General features: G+C 43.0%; 2 protein-coding genes across 4 annotated transcripts; both read left to right on the top strand.

The window, feature by feature from the left end:
• Positions 1 to 748: 748 nt before the first annotated feature.
• Positions 749 to 17863, top strand: tcf20 (transcription factor 20). 2 transcript variants are annotated; one of them, XM_042391927.1, is made up of 6 exons: positions 749 to 1361; positions 3456 to 11869; positions 12217 to 12310; positions 12484 to 12533; positions 12706 to 12806; positions 16219 to 17863. In XM_042391927.1, the coding sequence occupies exons 2-5, from the start codon at positions 4655 to 4657 to the stop codon at positions 12763 to 12765; spliced, it is 7419 nt and encodes a 2472-aa protein (XP_042247861.1). In that variant the 5' UTR covers positions 749 to 1361; positions 3456 to 4654; the 3' UTR covers positions 12766 to 12806; positions 16219 to 17863. The 2 variants fall into 2 exon arrangements, with proteins under 2 accessions (XP_042247861.1, XP_042247860.1); XM_042391926.1 differs by having other exon boundaries at positions 751 to 1361; positions 12484 to 12547.
• A 1059-nt stretch (positions 17864 to 18922) lies between these two features.
• Positions 18923 to 25229, top strand: LOC121883593 (germ cell-specific gene 1-like protein). Of its 2 annotated transcripts, XM_042391929.1 has the most exons (6): positions 18923 to 19854; positions 20438 to 20760; positions 22196 to 22243; positions 22348 to 22512; positions 22622 to 22733; positions 23947 to 25229. In XM_042391929.1, the coding sequence occupies exons 2-6, from the start codon at positions 20463 to 20465 to the stop codon at positions 24428 to 24430; spliced, it is 1107 nt and encodes a 368-aa protein (XP_042247863.1). In that variant the 5' UTR covers positions 18923 to 19854; positions 20438 to 20462; the 3' UTR covers positions 24431 to 25229. The 2 variants fall into 2 exon arrangements, with proteins under 2 accessions (XP_042247863.1, XP_042247862.1); XM_042391928.1 differs by lacking the exon at positions 18923 to 19854 and having other exon boundaries at positions 20294 to 20760.
• The last annotated feature ends 53 nt before the right edge of the window (positions 25230 to 25282 follow it).

The raw sequence follows: 25282 nt of genomic DNA, 5'->3' as shown, positions 1-25282 counted from the left end.
GTGCATTTGTGGTTTGCTGTAGGTCTTAATGCATGTGCAGTGGTGTGTGTGTGTGTGTGTATGTGTGTGTGTGTATGACACACAGCAGTACATTAAAAGTGCAGCACCATGGATGGGGGGCAGAGGGCACATCATTATGATGGTAGGAGAGTGTGAGTGTGTCTGCACTGCACTCACTGGCCCTGTGTGAGAGCAGATAAGCTAAGGCAGAGACAACACAATAAATTTAATGGGAAAAGGATTCTATTTAGCTCCTCCATTGTTGTTCTGGTCATGATGATGTTCTGAGCATGTTGTGTCAAACGTCAGCCAACAGCTACATATTATGTGTCTTTTCTTTGTGAAAAATACAACACAGCTGCACTGCGTGTACAATAGATCTGTGTTTCTGCATTAAGAGACCACGATAAACTTAACAAGCTTCATCCATTTCACTGCAATCTTCCTCTAATGCAGGCTTACCTATTTGCTCTCAAATTATGTGATATCTGTTATTGACTTATTCATTTCAGACATAACCTACCATTCCATTCAAGCCTGTCTCCTCTCCTCATTGCCTTTGTACCCTGGTGCCTTCATTAAGCTACCCTAATTCATTTTCATTTGAGGTGAAATAAGAACAAAGGAGCTGTAGCAAAACGCTCAGTCCAGACATACAAAATTTACATTTGCAATATTGGTTCAATCTTAGATTTTATGGTGGAAATAGGTGAAAATCAATGAAATAGCTAAAGCGTCAGAGAGGGAGGGGAGATAGAGGGATGTGATGGAGAGATGAGGGAGGGGGTGCAGGAATATGAGTGTGTATGCATTTTCAAGGCGGTCTTTCTGTTGCAAGAAAAAAAAACAGTAGTCTAACAGGGAAACGAATAGGTCTAGCTACTGATGAAGGCATGCAAATGCAAATTAGTGGCGGAAACTGACGTTTGAGATCTTCATGTGTTAGTGGAGGCTTATGTGATGGCAATGTGTTTAATTTTAGTTCGAGATAGGTGGAATCACCTAAGCGGTGTGTGAAAGAGGGAGAGAGAGAGAGGCGAGGGAACAAGAGGGGAGGGGGCGGGGGTGTATGGACCTCACTGGTTACGGGACCCACAGGCACCCCGATTGTGCTCTGCTCTCATCATTTTTGGAGGTGAGGACAAAAGAAAAAAGGGGGAATCGGAAGAAAGGCCCGGGATCTGAGTGTCGTGACGGGCCCCCCGACTTCGCCGCCGCTGGTCGGGGTTGTCTGGACTCAAAAGGGTGAGGGAAAAGCGGCGGAGCAGTCGACTCAAGACTGGGGTTTCCTGCCACAGCAGCGGGATTGTCACAAAACAGCCTTTCACTCTTCGCGGGGCCTTGTATTGCTCCGTTTTCAGGTATGCATTTGAGTATGTTAGCTAGCCTGTCTCTGGCTGACTTGCCTCTCCCTGCAAAACGTTAGCTGTGTTTATTGAAGGAAAATGTCAGGCTGCGTAATGATAATTTTCTGATGCAGTACCCACACCATGTCTCTTGCTAGTATACGTTATTTATGCTAGCTAACCCATTTACTCACAGCCCCACTGAATTTCTGAGGGGGGAACATCTGCACCTAATCACCTCTCTCTGGTAGCTAAACGCTGCCTGGCTGCCCCGTGCCTTTAGCCTGTCGTCTCAAATGCTTGTAATAATGTAATAAACGCAAATTAGCTGGCTTGCTAAGATGCTAACCAGTGATTGTGGCTTAGCTAGCTCCCAATATATGCGACTAGCTCGCATATTTCATTTGCAGTAGCAGTTATATATATATATGTGGTATTTTAGCTAACGCTAACCTTACAAAGCTAAAGAGGCAGCACTACAAAGCTAATTGTAATGCGTATACCTTGCTTTTGGCTAATGTAGCTAGTAAGGCTGTGGTACAAAAAACCAATGTTTTGCGTTGATGACCATCCGAGACGACAAACCATCAACATACAACAGAGCTGCCGTTGGATCATTAACTTATCTGCCTGCAAAACACATTGCGTATGCTCTTCTCGATTAATATAGGCTGCTATGCAATTGATTGACTTGCTGACAGACTGCACTGAGCCACTTAGTATTAATGCTGCACTGTTCTGTGTATTGTGAATGCTGCTGCCTGGTCGTGCACAGTGAGCTGCTGTGATTAATTAGTAATCAAGATATGAGCTCATGCACGGCTGGAGATCTATAAAATCCTTCTAAATTTTACACTGGATCACCCGTGTACACCACTTTTGACCCTCAAAGGTGACACCTGAACACAGACCTGTTTGGTAATGGCAGTATGTTTGACTCAATTTGATTTACAATGTGTGACCAGTTTGTTTTGTAGCCCCCCTGGTGGTCCTCTTTTATTCTCCTGTTCTTCATTCAACTGCTCATCACCTTCTCTGTGAATAAAACAATACATTACATTGGTGAAGATTCACACTAATGATAGTACTGACAGACACATAACACCACTTATACCAGTAGTTCTAATCATATAAACAGTGATGACTTGTTATTGTGTGGTTCACATTAAGTCTACACTATAACAAAAGTCACCCAAAGTTGTTTTAGGGCCATTAACCATTTTACAGTGTATTGTGTCACACATGGCAATTATGGGCACTGACCTCATAAAGGTGGCACCATCCCTTTAATTATCACCCCTAATAATTAAAGCCCATTAAACAAGTTAAATACAGTGAAGTTAATGGTCTTCAGTCTCATTGTAAAGAGGTGGGACATGGACCGCTTCTGTCTTGGCTCCATGAGGTTGTTTGTTTACATGCAAAGTAGTGTTTGTGACCTTGTCTATGTTACTTTGTTGCCTTAATTGCATGCTGTCGTGAACCCACTTTTCTCTCCACTGTCCCTGTTTGCTATCAGTCAGAGGAGACAGCTTAGGCATGTATTGTTAAAGCTCCAGCCACAGTAAACGCTGTTCTCACAATACATATTAAAATAGGTGCGTCGATATGAGGCCAGCAAACCTTTTAAGTAGGGAAGCGATGAGGAAGTCGTGTTAACATTGTGATTTGAATATATCTGTTATAGACCTGTGTCGACTTACAGGAAATACTGAGTACTAGTGTAATCTGTCGTATGTGATCCTAGATCCTAGATGAGATTTTTCTGTTTCAGTAAACACAGCATCAATATTTAAAGAATGAGATCATCAAAGTTAGAGAGGGCCCAAACAAAGGCTTAAACCTAATGTCATTGATCATGTTGCTTGTTGCATTTGTAAATATGTAATATTTACAGCTGAAATTAAATTGATGAATAAAAATATTCTGACAAACAGTTATTAAACTGTCAAGCTCAGAAAGGCTTTTTATTGTGTGACCACAAGGCATTCCTCTTATAATTATTTAATTATAACAACAGTACTTTAGCAGAAGGTATGTTAAATAAATGTTGACTTTTCATTTCTGCATGCTAACTTTTTTTTATTTATTTATCTTTTGTATCTGCAGAGTTGTGAAGGCTTCTGGTCAGCAGCTCCTGGAAAATGAACTTATCTGCATGGAAATACTGAAGAGAAACGGAAAACGGGAGCTTGAATTGACTGAACTTGAAGTGGAATAAATGGATTACCCTCCTTTTGGGAAATTGTTGCCATGGAACTAGGTAGAATTAAATGATGGTTGACAGAAAAAAACAAAGGTAAGACAGCTAAATGCTGAAGATACAGGGAGAGCACCAAGAAGAATCTGAACACAGTCAAGGAAAGAACAATTACTAAATAGGGACCAAAGACTTCTACAGTCCAAATGAATGCATGCAGCAGCAAAATACAAAAAAAGAGAACAGCATTTGAAAGGGAATGACCAAGAAAAAGAACATCTCAAAAAGTATTACACTGCATCCAAGAGCTGATGAGAATGTCAATGGAGTGTTTGCCTCCGGGAGTGTTTAGTGAAGGTCGGTATTCAGACCTCTTAATTTGCGTTACTGCAGTTTTCATCTCACACAGGTGTGAGTCAGGTCCTGGCAAACTTACACATGTTGATGAACTGAGGGATTGTTGTGACGGAACACAGTCTCAATGGTTTTATTGAGATTTTTTTTTTGTTACACAAGATGCTATTGGATCACCACAGAATTTAATCCTAAAATAGCTCTGTTTGCTTGAGCTATTATAGCAGAACAAACACATGTAAAGACATTTAAGGTTGAACATCTCACACTGTGGTGTGTCACTCATCCATGATATCATTGCCTGCTCAGTGCCAAACTGCTTTAGCTTCATGCGAATGACTACATACGTTTAATCTAGTATTTTTCTGCAGTAGAAACTTGCTTCACTACATATCTCTCTCTTCTTTTTTTTTTTTTTTTAAAGAAAATTCCATTTTTTAAGACCCAGCTGTTATGTGAACCTTTTTTTTAGTGGAAACAACCATATACCATCATCACACCGAAGAAGATTTTTACAATTTGATAACATCATTCTCTGTTCAACCCATTTTCTGCTACAAAAAAGTGATATATATTCCTCTGCTTCAACTCTTGGGTGGATTTTAAAAGCATTTCCTTGTTTTACTGCCAGGCCTTAGACTCTCTTTTGCATTTATGGTTACTGCCATAAGCCTTCCAGTTTTTGATCAGAGGCATTCCCTGGTATAGACATTGACAGATATTTCCGTTTTTAATCCAAACTTCGGGGGAAAAAATGCAGAATTTTTCTAACAGTCCGGCTCCCCCCTCTCTCCCCCCTGGGTTCAGTGGGAGGGGAGGAGGAGGACCTCCGTATCCCCCTCAGCCAGCAGACCCTCAAATCTCCCCAAGGATGACAGATGATTACGTAGGGATGCAACAGCAGAGCCTGCACAGAGCCCATCACCACCCCAGTCAAGCCAGCCACATGCTTGCTTACAGTGCTCGAAACAGAGGAGCTGTGGAGCCACCGCCAACACAGGGTACCATTCACAGTGGCAGCAGTAACAACCCTTACAGGAAAGATGCCATGGATTACTATTTTTCAATGGGTGGGAAAGACAGGCACAGAAGGGGGGGTATGGCTTATGGGGCAGGCTTTGGGTACCCTAATATCGACGGACATTTACCTCACCAGTACAGGCATGCTGGATCTGGCTCTGCACCATCATCTGGCCTGATGTCACCATATCCAGTAGACTATGCTTCCAGTGCTGGTTCAGGTGGAGGTGCTGGAGCGTTCTCTCCTTCTCATCAGTACAATATGAGTCAGAACCCTGCAATGCAGGCAGTGCCAGGTTCTCAAATGCAGCACCGCCAGCATGGACAAACCTTCCCAGCTGTCCACCATGGACAGCAGCATAGGAGCTATCCACACTCTGGGCACAGAATGACCCCTCAGTACCCGCATTACTCCCCACAGGGTGGAGCATCCACAGGGTCATCAGGAATGTACAGCCCCCCTCTGCAGAGATATCTCGATGGGGCTGCTAGCACTGGGTTTGATCCCAAAGTCAACAGTTCTCCCAGTGTCAACTCCAGTTCAAACTCAGTCTCTGGTTCAGTTGCTGCTAATAATGTGGGGCCAATGGAGAATGTTCAACAGAGTTACCATGCTTCAACTTATCCTGGATATTCCCCACAGACACTTTCACTTCACAAGCAAGCCACACTACAGCACCGCAACTCACAGCACAATTTAGGGGTGGGTTTTGACAACTCTCTCAAGATGCAGCACCAGGGCCCGTCTCCAAGCTCTATATATGCTAAACATCATCAAGCCTCCAATCCCAGTATACCTCAAGCAGCATCCCAAGAAATAGCCAAATCCCCGATGCATCCCACTGCTCAACAAACCCAAATTAACCAAAACTTTAGCCCGATATCCAACCCCTCTCCAGCTGCCTCCGCAGTACATTCTCCCAGCTGTAGCTCCTCTCCTTCCCCTTTGATGGGTGTCTCAGAGGCACATGGAAACCCCTCAGGTCATGGTCCTTCACATCCTCCTACATCAAACCCCCGTAGCAGCCACGGTCATGGTAGATTACTGCAGACCATGCCTCAGTTAAGTCCCACACCCAACTCAAATAGCAGCATCAGTAGTTGTGGTAGCAGTGGCAGTCATAAAGCTCATAGCATGAGTGCAGTTGGAGGAAGTAGTCTTCCTTCAACAGGCCGCAACAAAATGGGTCCAGGTACAGGAATTGGATCCCGCGAGGAAGGCTCCTCTGTTTATTCATCTTCTCCACTCGACAAAATGCAGGATACCGGCCTGAATAGTCTTAATGCCTTGAGCTCACAAGTAGCCAATTTACCAAACACAGTTCAGCACATGCTCCTCACTGACACAGTGCTTTCACATAGGAAGGGGAAAGATGGCGGGCAGATGCAACAGCCATCACATGGCGTGCCCCCATCACAACCAAGGAGTAGAAATGCAAGTGCGGCTTCAAGTACTAGCACAGTCAAAGATGGAAGTGCAGCGGGGACTGGTGATGGTGCCAGTTTAGATGCTGGTGCCGATGAAGACTCCTCATTGGTGTCGGTTGGAGGCTCATCGGGGACCAAGGTGGAGCGAGAGGATCAGTTTTCCGAGGGGGAACAAGGAAGAGTGAGGCAGATGAGCGGTGCAAGCAGTGGATCTGAACCAGCTGGCTATCATCTTCCTTCTCACAGTCAAACCCAACCACAGACTGGACAAGCATCAAATGTTAAAACAGTCACATGTGATTCTCCGTTAAAAGAACCAGCTGTTTCTGAAACGAAAGGAAATGAAGCTCACGTTCCCTCTTCATCCTCATCTCCATCTTTTGGATGTCAATCGTCAGAGACTGGCCCAAATTCACATTCAACACCTCCAGTTTCCTCATCCCCCTCATCCACCTCCTCCAGTATTCCTCCACCCCAGCCAAATTGTGTCTCAGAGCCTGGTTTAACATATAATGACCAGAGAGGTGGCCATAGAAAGACAGCAGAAATTAAAAATGAAGTCATCAAAAATGAAAGTGACGGTGCGGCTGAAAAAATAGAGAAAGGCAGTAACCAAATGCAACGAGATGGAGAAGCTGATACACAGAATGGTCAGGACAAAGAAAATAGGTTGCACACTGCACCCAGATTACACAGTAATGAGAGGGAAGAAAAGCACACATCTGAGGAACAGCAAAGTGCTAGTAGCGTTGGTGTGATTGTTTCAGCTCGGTCTGAGGGAAGTCACACTGAAAAAAGCAAACAACCCCAAGACAACTGTGTAGAGGAGAAACAGCCACAGTCTTATTTAAGAGAGTCAAGCAGTCATAATGGGGAGGAAGGTGTTGACCTGAGTCTATATTCCTCCCATCACCAATCCCATCAGAAATCAAATTTTGGACGGCCTCAGAATCCTCCCCAGTCTGGACCACATAAATATGGCTACCTAGAATCAACATATGGCTCAGATTTGTCAATGAAGAACAGAGGGAGGGCTGGCCCAGCGGGAGTAATGGAATCAAATTCCAGATACTTAGGGTACCAACAATCACAAACTGGTTATGGCCCTGTGCATCCAAAAGATGTGGGATCTGTAGCAGAGGCGTTGGTGAAGAGAGGGCAAGCAGCAGCAGCTAAAGGTCATGAGGATAATTCTCAAATGCAGCAGTTTCCAAGTCTTTTACAGGAGGTTCTTCAAGGTTACAATTTAGACAGACGTTATGGCAGGCCAGAACAGGCATTTCCTGCACATCTGCAAGTTCAACAACAGTTTCAAACCAGACACCCGTATGGCATGGCTGAAAGTATGAGGATGCAAAGTGGAGCCACTGAGGCATCGGCTCATTCTGCCCAAATGGGTAGCTCTGGAAAGCCCCCACATCCAAACCAGAGGCATGGAGGGGAGCCTGATTTTGCAACAGATTCTCCGTCCTCAGTGAAGTCAGAAGTGACAAATACAAAGATATTACAAAATGCTGAAAAATCTGAAGGGGGTGTGTCCCAGAGTCATTTACCACAGGCTACAGAGTCTCAGCAACCCCCACCAAAACATATAAACTTAGCTGACTATTCTCTTCCACAGAGAAAAGCATTATCTAATGTGTCCACTCCATCCTCTGCTGTGCAGGAGCTCCTTTTGCAAGAGCCAGAGCCGTTAACAGGCAGCATTGGTCAAACTGAGTCTCAAAAATCATCAGGCTCCATATTAGCCCCATCAGAGCGGCGCTCTGTCATCTGTGATGTGTCGCCAAACCGACGCAGCACACCAGAGAGGGACAGGGAAACTGATAGAGAGAGAGAGCGGGAGAAAAGTCAGAGTGGAGCCTCTGTGATTCAACAGCCATTTTCCTCTCCAGCAGCAGCCAATGATCTGAGTAAAAAGGATACTGTAGAGAAACAAGTGGTGAAAATGGAAACAGCATCAAAAGAGGCTGGCCCAGATGCTGCAAATTTACAAACTGATCATCATGGAAGTGGAGGAGCTAATGAGCCTGATATGGAGTATCATTCCAAGTCTGTTCATTCATCAGTTGTAATGAATGCTGACCCCTTTAGGCCCTTGCCTCCTCATCCTATGAGCACTAATCCTTTATCTTCACCATCAAGGCATCAGTCCTATCTCCATGGTGTTGATTTATCAACTGGCAATGCCAGCAGTTTTCCTGGTTATCGATTTGGAGATACAAGAGAAGGCAATATAATGCCACGCGGTAACCCCCATTTCCCCCCACACCATCCATACCACAGTTTATCCCCCCAGACTCAACCCACAAATAAGCTTCAAATGTATCCTCACCCTCGTGGCCACCCTCATCACCCCCATGACATGAATGACTGGGTAAAAGCAATGAACAGACCAGCTAAGGAGATGATGATGCAACCTGGTTCTTCCCCAGGAAGACACAAGGTCAGTCAATCAGAGCAGAGACAGAGGATGATCTCCCAAACTGACATACCCAGCGAGCAACATGCAACCAAAACTTCACTCCATCATCGATACTTTGATATGAAAATGTGGGATTCAACACACCCTGGAAGAGAAGGTGCTAGAATGATAGAGGGAGACTCTTTCTACAGAACACAACCACCTCCTGCCCCTGCTCCCGCTCCCGCTCCTGCTCCTGCTCCTGTAGCTTCACATGGCCCTGTTCCTCCACAAAAGACTCATGGCCCAAGTGCTGCTGAACCTTATGTCTCCAGAGGAGCCGCCGAGGAAGCCAAACATCCCTGCCCTCCTCCTCCACCCAGCTCCACTAAGCTTCCTGCTGACATGAACTCCACTCAGCCACAGGTGCAGCGTCAAAATAAAGCTGGAGGTTCTGGAGACACAAATCCCCTAATATTGAGAAGGAGAGTTCGTTCTTTTATCTCTCCTATTCCCGCCAAAAGGCAACTTCAGGATGCGTCTCAGCAGAGGGCTGCCACAAACTCACATCATTCCCCTGGGGCTCAGTCTGAGTCAGGCCATCACAATGAAGATGACTCATCCAGTTCAGATATTCCATGTCCCAGGCTGTCTTCCCCTCTGCCCGGAGATAATACCTATTCACAACCTCTATCTCCATCAGGTGGTAATACCAAGGTTTTGCCTCCCAGGAAAGGACGGGGTTTGAAACTAGAGGCAATAGTGCAGAAAATCACACCAAATATTAAAAAGCCAGCAGGCCATGCTGATGACGAGTCAAATCATTACCCAGTCTTCTCTCACTCAGAAATACCACCGTTTAATGATTCACAGGACCAAGACTTAGCACATTTCCCCAGGGTTGCAGGGGGGGATGATAGTTACATGGATGAAAGTCACTCATTAAATGACATGATTCCTTTCAGAGGAGTTGATGAGACTGGGCCTTTACCTCCATCTGCCTACCCATGTGATCCCCATCAGACGTCCCAAGCCCTCAAACAACAAGATTTTGACTTTGGATTAGGAGCTGCTGTGGCATCAGCATCCGGTGACAAGGAGGACTTTACTTTGCTCGGACCTTTACCCCCTCCTCCTCCTCTTCCTCGCCCAGTCCAGGGCTCCCCACCTCCATCTTCATCTGCCCTGTCAGACATTCAGCATTTCACTAACACCTACCAGCAGCTCGAGACAAGGAGAGGAGAGCAGTCTGCCGCTAACCTTCTTCGACAGAAACTTCAAGAATCTGGCATGGGATTTGATGATTATCCTGGCAGCGACTACTATGGAGGCACCCCGCCCCATCAAGGACACATGCTGAACAGACAACATCAGATGTCCTCTGGTAGGTCCAGTCTGTCGCCACAAGATTCTAAGCCACCAGAGAGTATTGTACCTAAAGGCTATTTCCCATCTGGCAAGAAGAAGGGCAGGCCAGTAGGGAGTGTGAATAAACAAAAACGGGCCCAGAACCAAGCCCAAACACCAGTGCAGGCCCAGTCTCCAGCCCAGGCTCAGAACACAACTGTGAGTGCACCTCCAGCCCCGCCCACTCCAACTGTAGCTGCACCCACAGCCCCACAGACAGTGCAGACTATCAGCAGCACAGAAGACTCCGCAGCCCCTGCTCTGCCAGACAATGAAAGCACTCCCCCGTTGGCCCCACCCATTTTAACCCAGGTAGTGAAAGTAGATGTTGAGAGTGAGGACACACAGCCAGAGATTGAAGTCAAACCTGTGCGACGGAGACGCAAAGGTGTGAAAGATGAAGACGAGCCACTAGAAGGAAGAGGACGACAGAGGAGAAGGAGGAGGGGAGCAGCGGCGGCGGCGGCAGCTGTGACACAGTCGGTGGCCAAAGATGACCCAGATACACCTTTAGGGGCAGGAGGGAGTCTCGGCACAAATAGAGCACTCCTGGATCCAAATAGAAAGGGCCCGTTTGTTCCACACATACATGTGGAGAAAAAAATACCAGAGATTGGGGCAGTGTGCACCATTGTAAATGCTGAGGAGGACAAGATGAAAGGAGAGCGTAGTGCAGTCAGTGGGAAAGCAAGCGGAAGTGGAATTGAATCTATCCTGTCCTCAGCTCTTTCCTTCCAGTTATCTAGGAGAGACAGAGAAGCAGAGAATAGGGAGACAGACGAGGTGGAAACTACACTTCAGTCAGGAAAAGCACTTCCTTCATCTGGCTATGTTGTTTCAGGCCCTGTGATTACAGAGACCAATCACTCTGGTCGCCTGCTTTGCTGCCTTTGTCAGAAATGGGCAAATTACAAACACCTTGGAGATCTCTATGGGCCTTACTATCCAGCTGAATATGCTGCAAAGCTCCCCAAGAACCCGCCCCAGGTCAGACAATGTCAAGCGACCACAGGCACAAACAAAACAGGACCAAATTCAGACATAAGCTCAAATGCTTTGAGTACTATCCAAGAAACACAAACACAAGATGCTCAGTTTACCATGCCCTCAACTGAGACTGACTATGCCATCAGCCTAGATTCAAACCCAGTGTCTCTTACCACTACCGTTAGAACTTCCTCTCCACCTGGTAAGGAGGAAATGATAATGCCTGTGGCTGGCATGCTCACCAGCACTGCCTCCTCCTCCTCCTCCTCTTCCTCCTCCACAACTACCAGTAAAACAACATCACTAACCTGGGACATGAATCTAGATATCCGACCTATCCCTGAGCTTAAGAGAGAGCCGGACCTTGAGATTGACCAGCAACAAATGCAAAAACAGCCGCAGCAGCCGACAGATGAAGCCCAACAACGACCTCAACACAGAAAGCTGACCTCACATCCCCGCTTTAAACGGAGGCACAAATCGAGTGAGGAATCCCCCAGAATGGTACCATCCAATAGTAAGGCGTCCCTGCCCTTCCAGCCCCCACCGCCAGCCTTGGACTCCCTGGGACCCTTGGCACAACTCGCCCAGCTGCCTCAGATGCCCCTAGACCCAGAGGAGCTGTGGGTCCATGAAGGATGTATAGTGTGGACCAGTGGAGTGTACCTTGTCAATGGGAGACTGTACGGCCTGCAAGAGGCACTAGATGGCGCCAGAGAAACAGTGAGTGTCCTCTGTGTCTATTTGACCTGTTTTGTTTTGGGATAGTTCAGGTTCTCATTATTTCTGGCATATATAATGTTGACTGTAACTGTTTAAAAGGCAGTTTTTGAATTCCAGTGTTAACTCATAAGAAGACGTGTGTCAGAGGTTCAGATGTTATGTTATATGTTATGAAATATATAAAACAGTAAACATTTTACCAGAATATGCTCTACAGTATATAATTAATAGTGTTATGCGTTAATCGATTTCTATCATCTTGCCAGGCCCTCAGCCGCTCTTCACTGTCTAGTACAGTTTTGAGGTGTATTGATTTCTCCTTTGCCATTCTGTCTGTCTACACTCAGTGCTGCTCATTCTGTGAGATGGTTGGCTCAACCCTTGGCTGCTACAGCAAAGGCTGTACACTTCGCTACCACTACATGTGCGCTATTGAAGCAGGTGAGTGGATACATTAAACACAGGCACCCTGTTAAGTTAGTTGGCGTAAAATACTGTTTCCCAAGAATTGACGTTTGTGCCTGTTTAAAGTAGCAGACTATTGTAAGAGGTGACTAGCTGAGCTCTATGTGGCAATCTCTGTAATGTATTGATAATTACTCTCCCCCTTCCAGATTGCTCTCTGAATGAAGATAACTTCTCACTTCGGTGTCCGAAGCACAAGGTAAAGAAGGAGAGGTTGGTTGAAACAAGATATAGATTTCTTTTTGTTTGATTCTGTGAAAATACTCTCATTTTCAATGCTTTAGTTCCTTGTCACTGACTGAGCCGTCCTCTAACCCCAACCGTTGTCTTTCTTTGTCTCTCTCATCTCCCCCCCTCTCTTCATCACTCAGTTTACCCAGAGCATCCGGCCAGCCAAGTCAGTGTACCTGGAGCAGTCAGAGAGAGGCTGAGAGAAATGCAGAGGAAGAAGAGACACAGGAGTCTGGGAGCTGTAAGTTTAGACTCAGTTGTATGTGTGTGTGTTTGATAAAGAGTAAGACATGTAGAGAATATCAGTTTAGAATAAAGGTAGGTATCGTTAGGATTTTATCAATACTAGTTCTCTTATTAATACTCCTTATTGGTCCGGTTTAAAAATACAGACAGGTGACAAATTAAAAGAAAAACCGGTACAGGTCTGAGTGCTTGACCCCTACAGTGAGGGGATCTGGTGGCTCTGTTATGCAGTGAGGGGCATTTGCTGGCATGGTTTGGGTCCACTTGTCCCCTTAGAGGGAAGGGTCACTGCAAATCAATACAAAGTTGTTCTGAATGATCACCTTTATCGTATGATGAAACATTTCTATCCTGATGGGAGTGGTCTCTTCCAGGATGACAGTGCCCCCATCCATAGGGCACGAGGGGCCACTGAATGCTTTGATGAGTATGAAAATGATGTGAATCATATGCTATGACCTTCACAGTCACCAGATCTCAACACAATTGAACACCTAAGGTGATCACTCAGAACAATTTTGTATTGATTTGCAGTGACGCTTCCCTCTAAGGGGACAAGTGGACCCAGACCATGTCAGCAAAATGCCCCCTACAGCACAACAGAACCACTGGATCAATTATTCAAAGCTCCATCACATTGAAGATTTTGAATAATCAGCTTGAGTGTGGCTTAGCGTCTGACGGAGCTTTGAATAATCGATATGGCTTTATGAAAGCAATACAGTTTAAGTTACGTGAATAAACATTTAAAAAAGAGTATGCACATTTTATTTAAAATATTTGCTCACTCAAAAAATAGCAATGTCTCCTCTATTCAGCCGAGTCTTGTGATTGGTTCGCTTGCTCCACGTGAAAGCGTCTTTCGTCAGACAGACGTAACCCTTCAGGTGCCCTCGCCTGCAATGTTACTGCTTTTATTCACAACACAACCGTACCGGCATTTTCCCTGAATATTGATCCCTGCTCCCATTCACACATGACCCCGTACATAAATGTTCCTGAACATTTCAGGGATAGACTGCATGTGTGAAAGAGGCTTTATTTGCTTTGTACTTGCAAAGGTTTCATTGCACTCAGAGTAATGAACTTAATTGTCGTTAACTCAAGTAAAACATTATCTTCACCTCACCTGCTTCACTGTCTCCACCGCGACCCCTCTGCTCTGCTGTCTGCTCTGTGTGTGTGTGTGTGCACGTGTGTGGAGGGGTTGAGCCCCGCCCTCGGTCAAACACCAACACAGAGTGCAGAGGACAGAGAGTAGAGGCTGCAGCGCGACCATAAATTATGCTAAAATGTATAAAACTGCCGATTAAAGAACCGACCTTAAAAATAACCCGGGTTCAGTTTATTTGTAGTGCTTCAATGGTACAGGAGTCTCAAAATCATGAATCTGTAGCTTAATAGATATTAATTAATGTATGTCTTTTCATGTCTTTTCATCAGCTGGTAGAAACGACACCAGTTGCTGTAAATTGCTTTTATATTGTTTCTTTACCTAAATTTTATTATCTTTATTTCCTGGTTCAGTCACTGTGTTTTAAGCCTGTTTGGCTGTTTTGTCAGAGAGAAAAACAGGTCCAAATAGGGAACGCTGCTCCACCTGGGTGTCTCTTTTGATATGTGATTGACAGTCATTCATCTAATTAGTGTAGACAGACAGACACTTCCTGACTTCTCTGAGGTGTTGAACAGCGCTACTCACCATTACAGGTGAAACATGTACGTTCGGCCGATTTTTCACCATAAAACTTTCACAGAGCTTAATCCAAGGAACAAAGAAAAAGGAAACTTGTGTAGAGAATGACTTTCAATGCAAAACTGTTGAGTAGAGAGTTTAATGACTACATGATTGATACTCAAGTTATTGATTGTTTCCATTTGGCTTTATGCTGGGTTGAACTTGGTGAAGTTTTATCAGTTGTATTTTCAGTTCTGGTTGTTAAGAGTTCAATCTCAGCCAAACATACATTTTATGTCTATAAGATTCCTCTATTATCTTTGTACTATGTGTTTTTGTGTTGCAACGGCAATCTACGCCTCGTCAATCACTTGTTTCCAAAGTTGAAATTGATTTTATTTGCATCTCATTCTAATGCCCATACCGTCCCGCGTCAGGACTTTACACAGTACATCACATGTATCCCTACAGATTGATATGGAATAATCTTCTTACATTTTCCTGTTACTTAGATCAGGTCAGTATGTATCAAGCCACATTCAGGGCGCTTTCATTAACACTTAATTTGTTCATAATGTTGCTCAGTGTTCCCCAGATACAAAACTTATTTTGGCAGTCCACCCTAACGTTTAGATGGTATAGACTGAAACTTCCCTACTTGGATGTTAGGATGTAATGTAATGCTGTTTTGCAGCCAACTCTGCAGTATAAGACCCCGCCTCCCCACCCAACAGGTTCAATCACCATAAGTACATTTTCATCTGGGAAACACTGTTGTTTCATTACCCGGTGGATGTGTGCTTTCTCATTAAAGGACCGTCAGTAAATAGACTCTAATTTGTTGCCTCGGGGCTGTTTATACCTTTTCTATTCAAACATGTCGTGTTCCAATTTAATTTCACGCTGCACCACAACAGCTACTCTAGGCTCTTTGTCGGCCAGTTCTTGGACTCTTGCTGAGAAAAATCATCCAGCTCTCGCACTCCTCCTCACCTCACCTTAGTGGCTGCACTCCTGCCTGTCACTCCCTGTCAGCCCCCCCTCCCACCTCACACACACACACACACACACACACACACACACACACACACACACACACACACACACACACACTTTCTGCCTGTCCTCATGGAAACTAAACACACAAACCACGTCTTTCCTTTTCTTTCGTCTTGTGTAGGATTAGCAGAATAGTGATGGTGTGCTAAGGGTTTGTGAATACAACTTCTCTTTGCTTCATCATGCTTTGCACCAATGTATATAACCAATCACATAGCAGTAGATGTCTGATCTAAGTGAAATTTACCTAGTAACAGCTGTTTGATTTGTTAGAAAGTAACGTTTTACCGTTGAAATGTATCAGGTGCTTATAAGTCTTGAATGATGTCTGTGAATATGTTCAGATTGGAAAAGTCACAGTCCGCTTTTTAAAATTTACTGAATTAGAAACAAATTAGAAATTTAGGTGATCACTTCAACTTGCACATACGCATTTTAACTATGTCAGTCAGATACTGTAGTCAGTATAGGACTTTCACTTCTCTTTGTCAGCCTGTTTGGTAATAATAACAGAATCTGTGATTAGCTGCCTATTAGTCCAATTCAAAAGATTCATTTTCACTCTGCACTCCTGCTACTCTTCCCAGAAGTTGTCTCTGTTAAAGAACCTGTGCGTTGTGGACTTAAGTGTGAGCTGCTAATCTCAAATTGTTTGTGTTTCCTTTCTTAGGTAAGTTTGGACCACAGAAGACTGAGAAATGAGAGATGTTTGTGAAGCAGCCCCAAACGTGAAAGGACAGGACTGGCATCTTATGACAGAGAACAACAAAAGGGAATGTACAATTTCTCACCAGGAATCAGCATAATTTACATTTAAGACATTGCAGAAAGAAACCTTTTCTTCTAAGAGAATTATTGCTCTTTACTTAAAAGCAGAAAAAGAAAAAAAAAAAGGACATGCAACATAAAGGAACGGCGCTACAAGAAAAAGACTTTTAAAAAAAAAAACAACTACAAAGATCGAAGTGGAATTAAATGAGACGTCAAGCCTGACGGAGGAACGAAGGAACTTTTCTGTAAAGAACAAAAGAAACAAGCTTCCTCTCTAGGCTCACTTTGATTTTCCTGAGACACCCTCTAAGTGTTAAACTTTTGTTTATCATCTGTATTATCATTTACCTTTTTTTTTTTTTTCAGGTTTTCTTTTGTTTGCTTTGAAGAGACGTATTGGGAGCAAATCGGGTGTCAAACCCAGAGAAAAGGGGAGAGTTTTTCCTCTCACAAGTAGTATTTTATCTTATGACATTAGGCTGATCACATTTATTATTTTAGTCCTCATTATTATTTTGTATCCTCATCAGTATTTACTCATAAAAATGAAATGGATGTATCTCACTATATTCAGTCAACACATGAATTGGAATTTTTTTTTATTCCCTTTTCTTTTTCATTCCTGGAGAGGGAGGAGCCAGAGTCATGTTGTCTGGAATGTCAGGGTCGAGTTTGCCACAAAGACATTATTGCCTTGTAGAACGGACATCTGTTGCCTTTCAAAAGTCACGTGTATGAGTGAGAAGTGAGTGTGTGTGAAAGTGAAAAATGCAAATATCTGGGTCTTTGATTCCATTTTGGTCCTTTTGAAAAGTGTTCTTATTTTTCATCACTGGGGTTTTTACGGTACAGAGTAGTATTCATGAAAAATCAGACGGACACAATCTTATTTTTCAAGTACAAATGTTCGTAATGTGCAAAGAGAAGGAGCCTTGTAAGAGGAGGAGATAACACTATGGACTAATGCGTGTCTGCCATCTTTGACCATGGTGACTGGAAAAAGATGAAGGACGGGACACTGAGGAGGAGTTTTCATCAGTGTAGAACTGGGTGCACAAGCGCGTCTGTTCTACACAGGGAGTTAAGTTTGACTGACAGGCGTCAGTCCCTCGGACAGTGATGAAACATTTTTGGAGCTGAAAACTTTGGAGAGGGTGTCATACGAACAGCTGTGATTGGCCAACTGTTCGGGCCAATGGGGAGCAAACCTAACCAAGTACTTTCGAATGGTTCCCTCCAGTGACACAGCAGCAATTTGATCGGGAGATGCAAAATCCATTCAAAAGAAGCATTGCCATAAAATTTAAAAGTGAGTCGTACATGGTGTTGTCTTTATCATTTTTTATTGTTATTCTTGTAAAAAAGTCAAGCTGAAAGAAGACAGTTACACTATCAAAACCATGCTGTATTACAAACCTGTCAATATGTATATGAATTATGAATACACGTAAAAAAAAAATGCTTCAAGTATGCTCCTCTTCTTATTTCTGAAACATATTTTTGTCACTTTTGTTGCGCTTATAAAAACACCTGTTTCAATTTCATCTGACATTTTTCTGCCCGAATTTCTTTTTGTTTTATTGCAGATGTATCCTCAATCATCTTTCTATCACACATATGCACATAAATAATCTCTGTCTCTATTTCTGTTGCATACACACACAGGCTTCCTCGCTCCCATGCTTCTTCTTCCTGTCTTTGCAGGGAGGCGTTTGAGGGGAGTGCTTAACCCCATTCTGACTCTTTCAGACTGTCTTTAGACAGATTATGAGTGCATTTAGTTAGTCTGGAAAACATTGTTCCACCTCAAGGATTCTGTCAATCTGCATCTGAAACAAAGTTACACCGTGAAGATGTTGACTTAAAGAAAGTAGAGCAGCCTAAAAGTAAAAATAAAATAGTTGAATATTATCAAATACCTGGAATGTCTGAGTTATCTTAAAAGTTAACTTAAAAGTTGATATACAGGTTAAATATGCAATGATCATGAAAGATGAAAGCAAAATCTTCTATTTTTGGCAGCATTTGCATGATAGGTTTTAAATTTCTGCATTACGTTTTTCTTTGTCATAGATGAAACAATGTTGGCTCCATAATATGAACTAAGATTTATTTTTGCTGTCATGGTTAAGACAATGATTCCTAACCAGGAGTACATGTGGGGTACCTCTGCAGTTGCCAGCTGGGGGTAACTGAAAAGATTGTGGCGCTCAATTCAAAAAGAAAAATAGAGGTTACAATTTGATTAAAGAATGCTATCCACATATTGAGCCAGCTGTAACACCTGAAGAACTAGCTTAGTTAGCAAATGAGCAGAGAGGGTGAAACTGTTTGCCAAAAGTAATGAATTAACAGTTCACACAGTTGGCTATAAGTAAATGGTTGAAGTAGTTAGCTAAAAATAAATGGTCCAAATAGCTAATAGTGCAATAAATGTAAGAGTAGAGGTAATGGATAAACAGTTGAAATGGTTAGCTAGAAGTCATGGATAAACAGTTGAAATGGTTAGCTAGAAGTCATGGATAAACAGTTGAAATGGTTAGCTAGAAGTCATGGATAAACAGTTGAAATGGTTAGCTAAAAGTCATGGATAAACAGTTGAAATGGTTAGCTAGAAGTCATGGATAAACAGTTGAAATGGTTAGCTAAAAGTAATGAATAAATGATTGAAATGTCCAGCTGGTAGTAATATGAATGCAAACTTGACCAAACAGATATTGGCAGTTAAATTGTTAAGTTATTATGACAGTATAAGCTACAATTATATATAATTAACAATGTTAAACATCATTCATCTGTAAGGGGCTGTGGAGGTAATTTACTGTGTGTCACACAGAAAAGGTTGGCAACCACTGGTTAAGGATATAATGTCTTTTTCAGTGGCACATTATCCTCCTCTGGCAACAACATAAAACCTTTGCGGTCAAGTAATTGTGGTTGACTGCAGTTATTAAATAATCCACCCTTAGAGCCGCCTCTTGTGGAGTCACCACCTCTCAGAGTCAAACACGTAGCTGTCACTTAAAATTGGTGCAAACATATGGTACTGCAAAGCAATATTGTACATGCGGCTAATACTGTGTATCTACCTTAAAGTGTATATTCACTATTTCAAGGTCATGTTGATTTTCAGATCACAACAAAGTGCTGCGTGCTTTAGAGGAGCGGTTGAAGAGGGGCCGATAAGAGGAAGAGAGATGAATGAAATAGATCAAAATGAGTCTAGGAATCAAAATGAAAACAGATGGAATAGAGACAGAGTTGTCTGTTTTGGATTTATATGGATGGATTAAAAAAGAGGAGTGTGTGTGTGTGTGTGTGTGTGTGTGTGTGGGGCTCACAGTTGCACTGGGTCGGTTCATAAAGACTGACAGTCACACTGCTCACAGAGGTCAGCTTGACGGCCAAAATCCTCCATCACTCTCACTATCTGATGACGAGTGAAAGGGAGAGCAGACGGGTAAAGGAGTATGTGTCTTTCACTTACTCAAAGAGGAACTGAGGACAAAGTAAGAAGTAAAAGAGGCTGAAGGAGGTGAGTGCTTTTTTCTCTCTCTCTCTTTGCTCAAATTTATATCACTGCTTGACGTCAAGTGCTAAGAGGTATTGGTTTGAGTATCTGTCTCCTGGAGAGGTTCCATGGTGACGGCAATTTTATTTATTTATTGTATTGAACTATTCAGCTGTCTGTCTTCCTACCAATTACCAGTAGTGTGCTGATTTCCTGTCACACTTCTTTTCATTCTATAAATGTGATCAGTCATGTAAAACCACCGGCTCCCCCACACTTTCCCCTTTTCAAACAGCTTACTAGTCATCTCAGGCAAATGGGCAGAGCTGCTTTTCCTTGGAAACTAACACCGTGGTTATATTTTTAGTGACATGCAAGGGTGGCGTACCTAAATTCAAGCAGATTAACAATGAAAAAGATGCTCTCACTCTCTTATTAGATATTTAACATACAGTGCTGACATGTTGCTTTTTGTATTTTAATTGAAGTAACCCATAACCTCCCTTTAACATTGCTGTTAAGAGTTTGAATATTTAACCACTCTCAATATTCACATCTTTATGTCTCACTTATTCGACCCTACTCTCCTTTCTCATTCCTCCACCAGCTCGAGCATCTCATTTAACCCCAGCATGATGGCATTCGTGCAGCAGATGCGTTCCCCTCCCCTTTCCTTTATTCAGACGGTCTTGTCTCTCTTCCTGGGTGGCACAGCCATCATGTCCTCCTACTGGTGCGTTGGTAAACAGAAGGTGCCCAAGCCGCTGTGTTCGCCTGTCAAGCAAAGCAACTGCGTCCCCGTTCCCGGCATGTCCAACTCCTCTGACATCCAGATCTCCTGGGAGACGGGCGATGACCGCTTTATCTTCCCCATCTTCCATACCGGCCTGTTTATCACCTGTGAGGAGAACATCTACAAGGACGCATGGGGTGAGAGTAGGGATTTTTTTTTTTTTTTTAGGAGTGTTCAGTTGTGCCTAAAATGTAACAGAAAATAAATTCCCTGTCCAGTCAGCTGAAAATTCCTCACTGATCGCAAAAGAAGATCAAACACCAAAAATGTTCTGTTTCTTTCAAACAAAAAGAAGTCCGGACATGTCACCAGTGACCCTGAAAAGGATTAAGCAGATAGAGAAAAATCAATAAATGAGAGAACACTGTATTTGAACAAAGAAATCTAAACCAAACTCAGTAATACATGAAGCCATGTTTACAGTATACCATGTTTATCTGTGTAATTGTAAGGGATTTCAAAAGCTTGCCCCTGGCCATATGTGCTTATCAGGTTGTGTGTGTGTGGAAGAGGATATTCTGAAGGTGAGATGAGGATTCACACAGAAAAGTGAAGTGAAGTAAACTATTATAACTGTGGCACTAGTGCGACAGACAATGAAATAGGTTATCAGAAAGGAGGAAATCCAAGGTGATAGTATGAATTTAGGTCTCGGGTGTGTTAATTTGTATTTGTGTGTTTGTGTTTTTGAGTGTGTGTGTGAGTGTGTGTGTGTGTGGGTGTGTGTGGGTATGTGCTGAGCCCAAAGAGGATTATCATCAGTGTGTGTCTCCGCTCACAGAGATTTAGACTTCAACAGCATGACTCAATTATGGATTAGAAACCGCAGAGAGAAAGGTTAATCGGTTTCACAAACATCGGCTGGGTTTTCACCGTCTCATTTGCAACTGATTTTAAGGTTTGAGTCTGAATGATACTGTCAGCTCAGCCGAAACGCAACTGACTTGTGTGGTCAATTATATAAATCGGAAGGCATTTTGTAATTAATAGTTTGGTACATAATTGTTGCCAGTGGTGAAAGCAAATGCCAATGTGGAGTTGGATTTGTCACTCCTAATCTACCCCTGCTAAAGAGTCAGGAGAAGTCGTGAATGGCTTGCTAGCAGTGGTGGAAAAACGCATTTGTGGGGTGAAAATGAAAAGATTTTTTTGTTGAAATGAATGTGTCAAAATAAAATAAAAATCAAGACATTCTCATTTTGTGGCGCTACTAAGATTTCTCCTGTAGGACCCATCCTTCCAGATTTATGGCAAACAAATCTTATAATCTCCTATCGGGTTATTTCAAACCATGTAAACAATTTATGCAAACTGTCACCTCAATCTGGTTATTCACACAGCAATTAGATTGTAGTGTGCATTTAAATGTGCTGTATATGTACAGGCTGGAGGATTTGTGATACCCAGCTGCTCTGGAATGGAGAGATGATGCTGCAGTGCAAAAAGAATATTCAGTGAAATATCACTGCTGTAACTGAAGGATTTCCAATGTAAATAGCCAAACTATTGGTTAATATGATGCTAATTTACTCTTAATGATTGTATAACTTCATTTACATTTTGTCTTTTTAGAGGAGAAGTGTCGAGGGTTTCATACTTTGACTCCAGGATCTGAAAAAGGTAGATGGATTCATTGCCTTTGCCTGCAATTTTGTGGACACCTTTGCTCTTGACTGATTGATCATTTGAAACCCTTCGTGCTGTCTTTGTTGTCTTTTCAACAGCAATGATGTGGTTCTCGCTATCATTGGAGCTCATGTATATCGGACTGCTGTTAATCAGTTGCATACTGCTGTCTGTGCAGTTGTGCATCAGGGCCTGTTGTCCGTCCACACAGCGCTGGGGCCAGATGCTCAACGCTTTTGCTGCCGTCTTCACCGTCCTGGGAGGTACAGCGATTTTAATCTCATACTCATAGATAACAACATAAAATAACCAGTAAACTCCATTTCATTTCAATTATTCAGCTAATAATTGTCACTCCTTTTGTCTTCACAGGTCTGCTTGGGATGGTGGGTCACATGATGTTCATGCAGGTGTTTCAGATCACTGTCTCAATGGGACCAGAAGACTTCAAGCCTCACAGTTACGGCTACTCCTGGGCGTTTTAGTGAGTTCATTAAACATGCTTTACACTCAAATCAAATACACATGGTGCCTGATTGAAACTGCACTGAGTTAAGGATCCAAGCATACTGAGATCCTCAGTCCAGCTAGATGTCCCCTTTTATTGTGTACTGAGGGTTTTGGTTGTGCATTTACTTGTAAAGCAAAAAATAAAAACTAATTGTTCATTCCTATTATTATCATTCCCAGTGGTTTAGCAGAAAGATTTATGTTTTCGTGTCTTTCTGCTGAGTCCTTTACTGACTACTAATTCATTGTGAATTAAAATGATGACATGAAAATTCACAAACTTTTTCCTGCCAAAGTCCCCAAGATCTCTTCACTCTCCCAGTCAGCGGGTCTTATCCGATTTGGCTATGACCTCTATGCTGATCGGAAGACATTCCTTGTAGCATCATAGCCCATTTAAAATACCAATGGTGCTTTTTCACCACAAAAACTTCCATCCATGACTAACACAGATGTCAACACTCCACTGTTACTTTCAGATCAGGGGGACCACACCAGAAAATCAAGCTTTTCCAGTTTTCCAAGATGTTGCCTTTTCCATTCAAGTCCCCCTCCAATCAAAAATATCCTCTGTTGGATGTTTGAGCTTCACTGTGCAGAGTTTGACACTAGAGGGCTGTTTTCAGATTTATCTGCTGAATAGTGGAAGTTTCTCTGTGCTCTGTGCTGCTAATATGGAAAATTAAGTTTCATATGTGTACCCATGATCATGATTTGTGACATCACAATTAATTTGGAGCCAATCGTGGTCCAGTATACAATTTACACAAGTGTGATGTGGAAACTTGAAGCCTCCAGTGCACAAACACTGAGAATGGACTTTACAGTGAAGTAGAAACATCTTGTGTCCAGCTGTTAAACTTTTGAAATGAACAGTCTTTGCATATTCATAGATTCTGGATTTTCCAATGAGGGAGAAGGAGTAGATGTAATTTTAATAAGATAATTGAAATTTTTTTGTGGAAAAACCATATTAGACACAATTTATTATTCCATGCAGAGGATTTTTATGTCTTAAAACATGACTAGAGGGGATCTTTAAGTCAAAGTTTGAGTGGACTCAGTATATACTTGGTCATACACATGTACGCACCTTGAGCACAGGTATAGTATTTTAACACAAAATCACAAGCAGAGCGCATGTTTGTGACCCCCTCCCTGTTTGTCTCCTTGTCTGTCTCCATCAGCGTGGCCTGGCTTGCCTTCACTGTCTGCATGTCAGCCGGGGTCTCCACTCTGAACAACTACACAAAGAAGGTGCTGATGGTGGGACCCCGGCGTAACTCCAGCCTCAACCGCTGCAGCTTTAACTTCATGGGTCTTCTGCCACCAGCTCCTTATTACACCCCCCCGAACCCAGCCATCACCCTGGCCTGTCCACAATCCCCCCCCCAGATCTCCCATTTGTCACCCTACTACGAGCCCCCGTCAGCTGCGTTACCACCCTCCACTCCGAGGCTCACACACTCCCACTCCCTTCCTCTCCCCCACTCTGACTCCTTCCCTGCTCACCCCTCCCACCCTGCGCCTGCATCTCCATTTCACCGCCTGTCCCTCCCTTCTCCATCTCCCTCGCACGCCCGGTCCATCTCCATCCACATACCCCTGCCGGGACACCAGGGGCACATGTCCCCCCATTATGAGCCAGAGGAGGACTACAGCCCACTTTGAACAGACTGAAGTTTTTCCATGAGCAGAGGACCTGTGCAGTTTGTTTGTAATGGCCTTATCATGTGCTCTGAATTTACAGTCAACAGTCCAATGACCCAGTGAATTCAGGTTATTAGCTATGATCATGATCACTCTAAAGAAGGAACATATAGATGTAAAGAGACCTGCTCATTAATGATTTTTAAGCCTCAAGATGATCAAGACAGCCACTGTGTTATTTAGGACTAAGAGTCTACAGCCATGCTAGCAGCTCTATTAGGACAGTGGTTCTTTGAGCTTAATACTAACATCAGCATTGCAACATGCTCAAACTGATAAAGCCAGCATGTTGATTTACAGCAGGTATACATTTAGTTTAGAATATTAGCATGATAATATTAGCTAACTTGTATTAAACACAAAGTACAGCTGAGCCTGATGAGAATGTCAATAGTATTGGACACAACATTTTGATGCCGCTAGATGATGATATGATGCAATCCATCTAGTAGTTGTTGAGATATTTCAGTCTGGACTAGTGCTAAACTGACAGGCATTGCCACCCTGGAGCCATGCTGCTAGCACGGCTAGAAAACTAACATTTTAGTTTGTGTATATATACACAATTTGCAAATTCATAGTTTAAAAAGTAGATGTCTTGTTTTGGCTAATGTACAAAATTCATATTAAATAAATTTGATAATCAGACTGCTGGCTGTTTGAAACATTTCACTTCTTTTTGTCTGCAAGCCTCAAATGAAACGATTCATGAATGAATCAAATGAATGAATCGTTCGAACAAAACAACCAATAAAACATAATTTACCACTACTCCTTACACCTGATCATGACAAATGGAGAAGAAATTAAAAA

Source organism: Thunnus maccoyii, chromosome 18 (genome assembly GCF_910596095.1).
Source record: "Thunnus maccoyii chromosome 18, fThuMac1.1, whole genome shotgun sequence".
NCBI classification, from domain to species: domain Eukaryota; kingdom Metazoa; phylum Chordata; class Actinopteri; order Scombriformes; family Scombridae; genus Thunnus; species Thunnus maccoyii.
Note: the sequence above shows the minus strand (reverse complement) of the source record. Positions and strands in the feature narration are given on the sequence as shown.

Coding starts and splice junctions, on each gene's coding strand:
- tcf20 (XM_042391926.1), top strand. CDS start 4,655: ATGCAGAATTTTTCTAACAGTCCGGCTCCCCCCTCTCTCCCCCCTGGG. Junction 12,548..12,705: donor CACAAGGTAAAGAAGGAGAG/GTTGGTTGAAAC, acceptor TTCATCACTCAG/TTTACCCAGAGCATCCGGCC. Junction 12,807..16,218: donor GACACAGGAGTCTGGGAGCT/GTAAGTTTAGAC, acceptor TTCCTTTCTTAG/GTAAGTTTGGACCACAGAAG.
- LOC121883593 (XM_042391928.1), top strand. CDS start 20,391: ATGTCTCACTTATTCGACCCTACTCTCCTTTCTCATTCCTCCACCAGC. Junction 20,761..22,195: donor CATCTACAAGGACGCATGGG/GTGAGAGTAGGG, acceptor TTGTCTTTTTAG/AGGAGAAGTGTCGAGGGTTT. Junction 22,734..23,946: donor GGCTACTCCTGGGCGTTTTA/GTGAGTTCATTA, acceptor TGTCTCCATCAG/CGTGGCCTGGCTTGCCTTCA.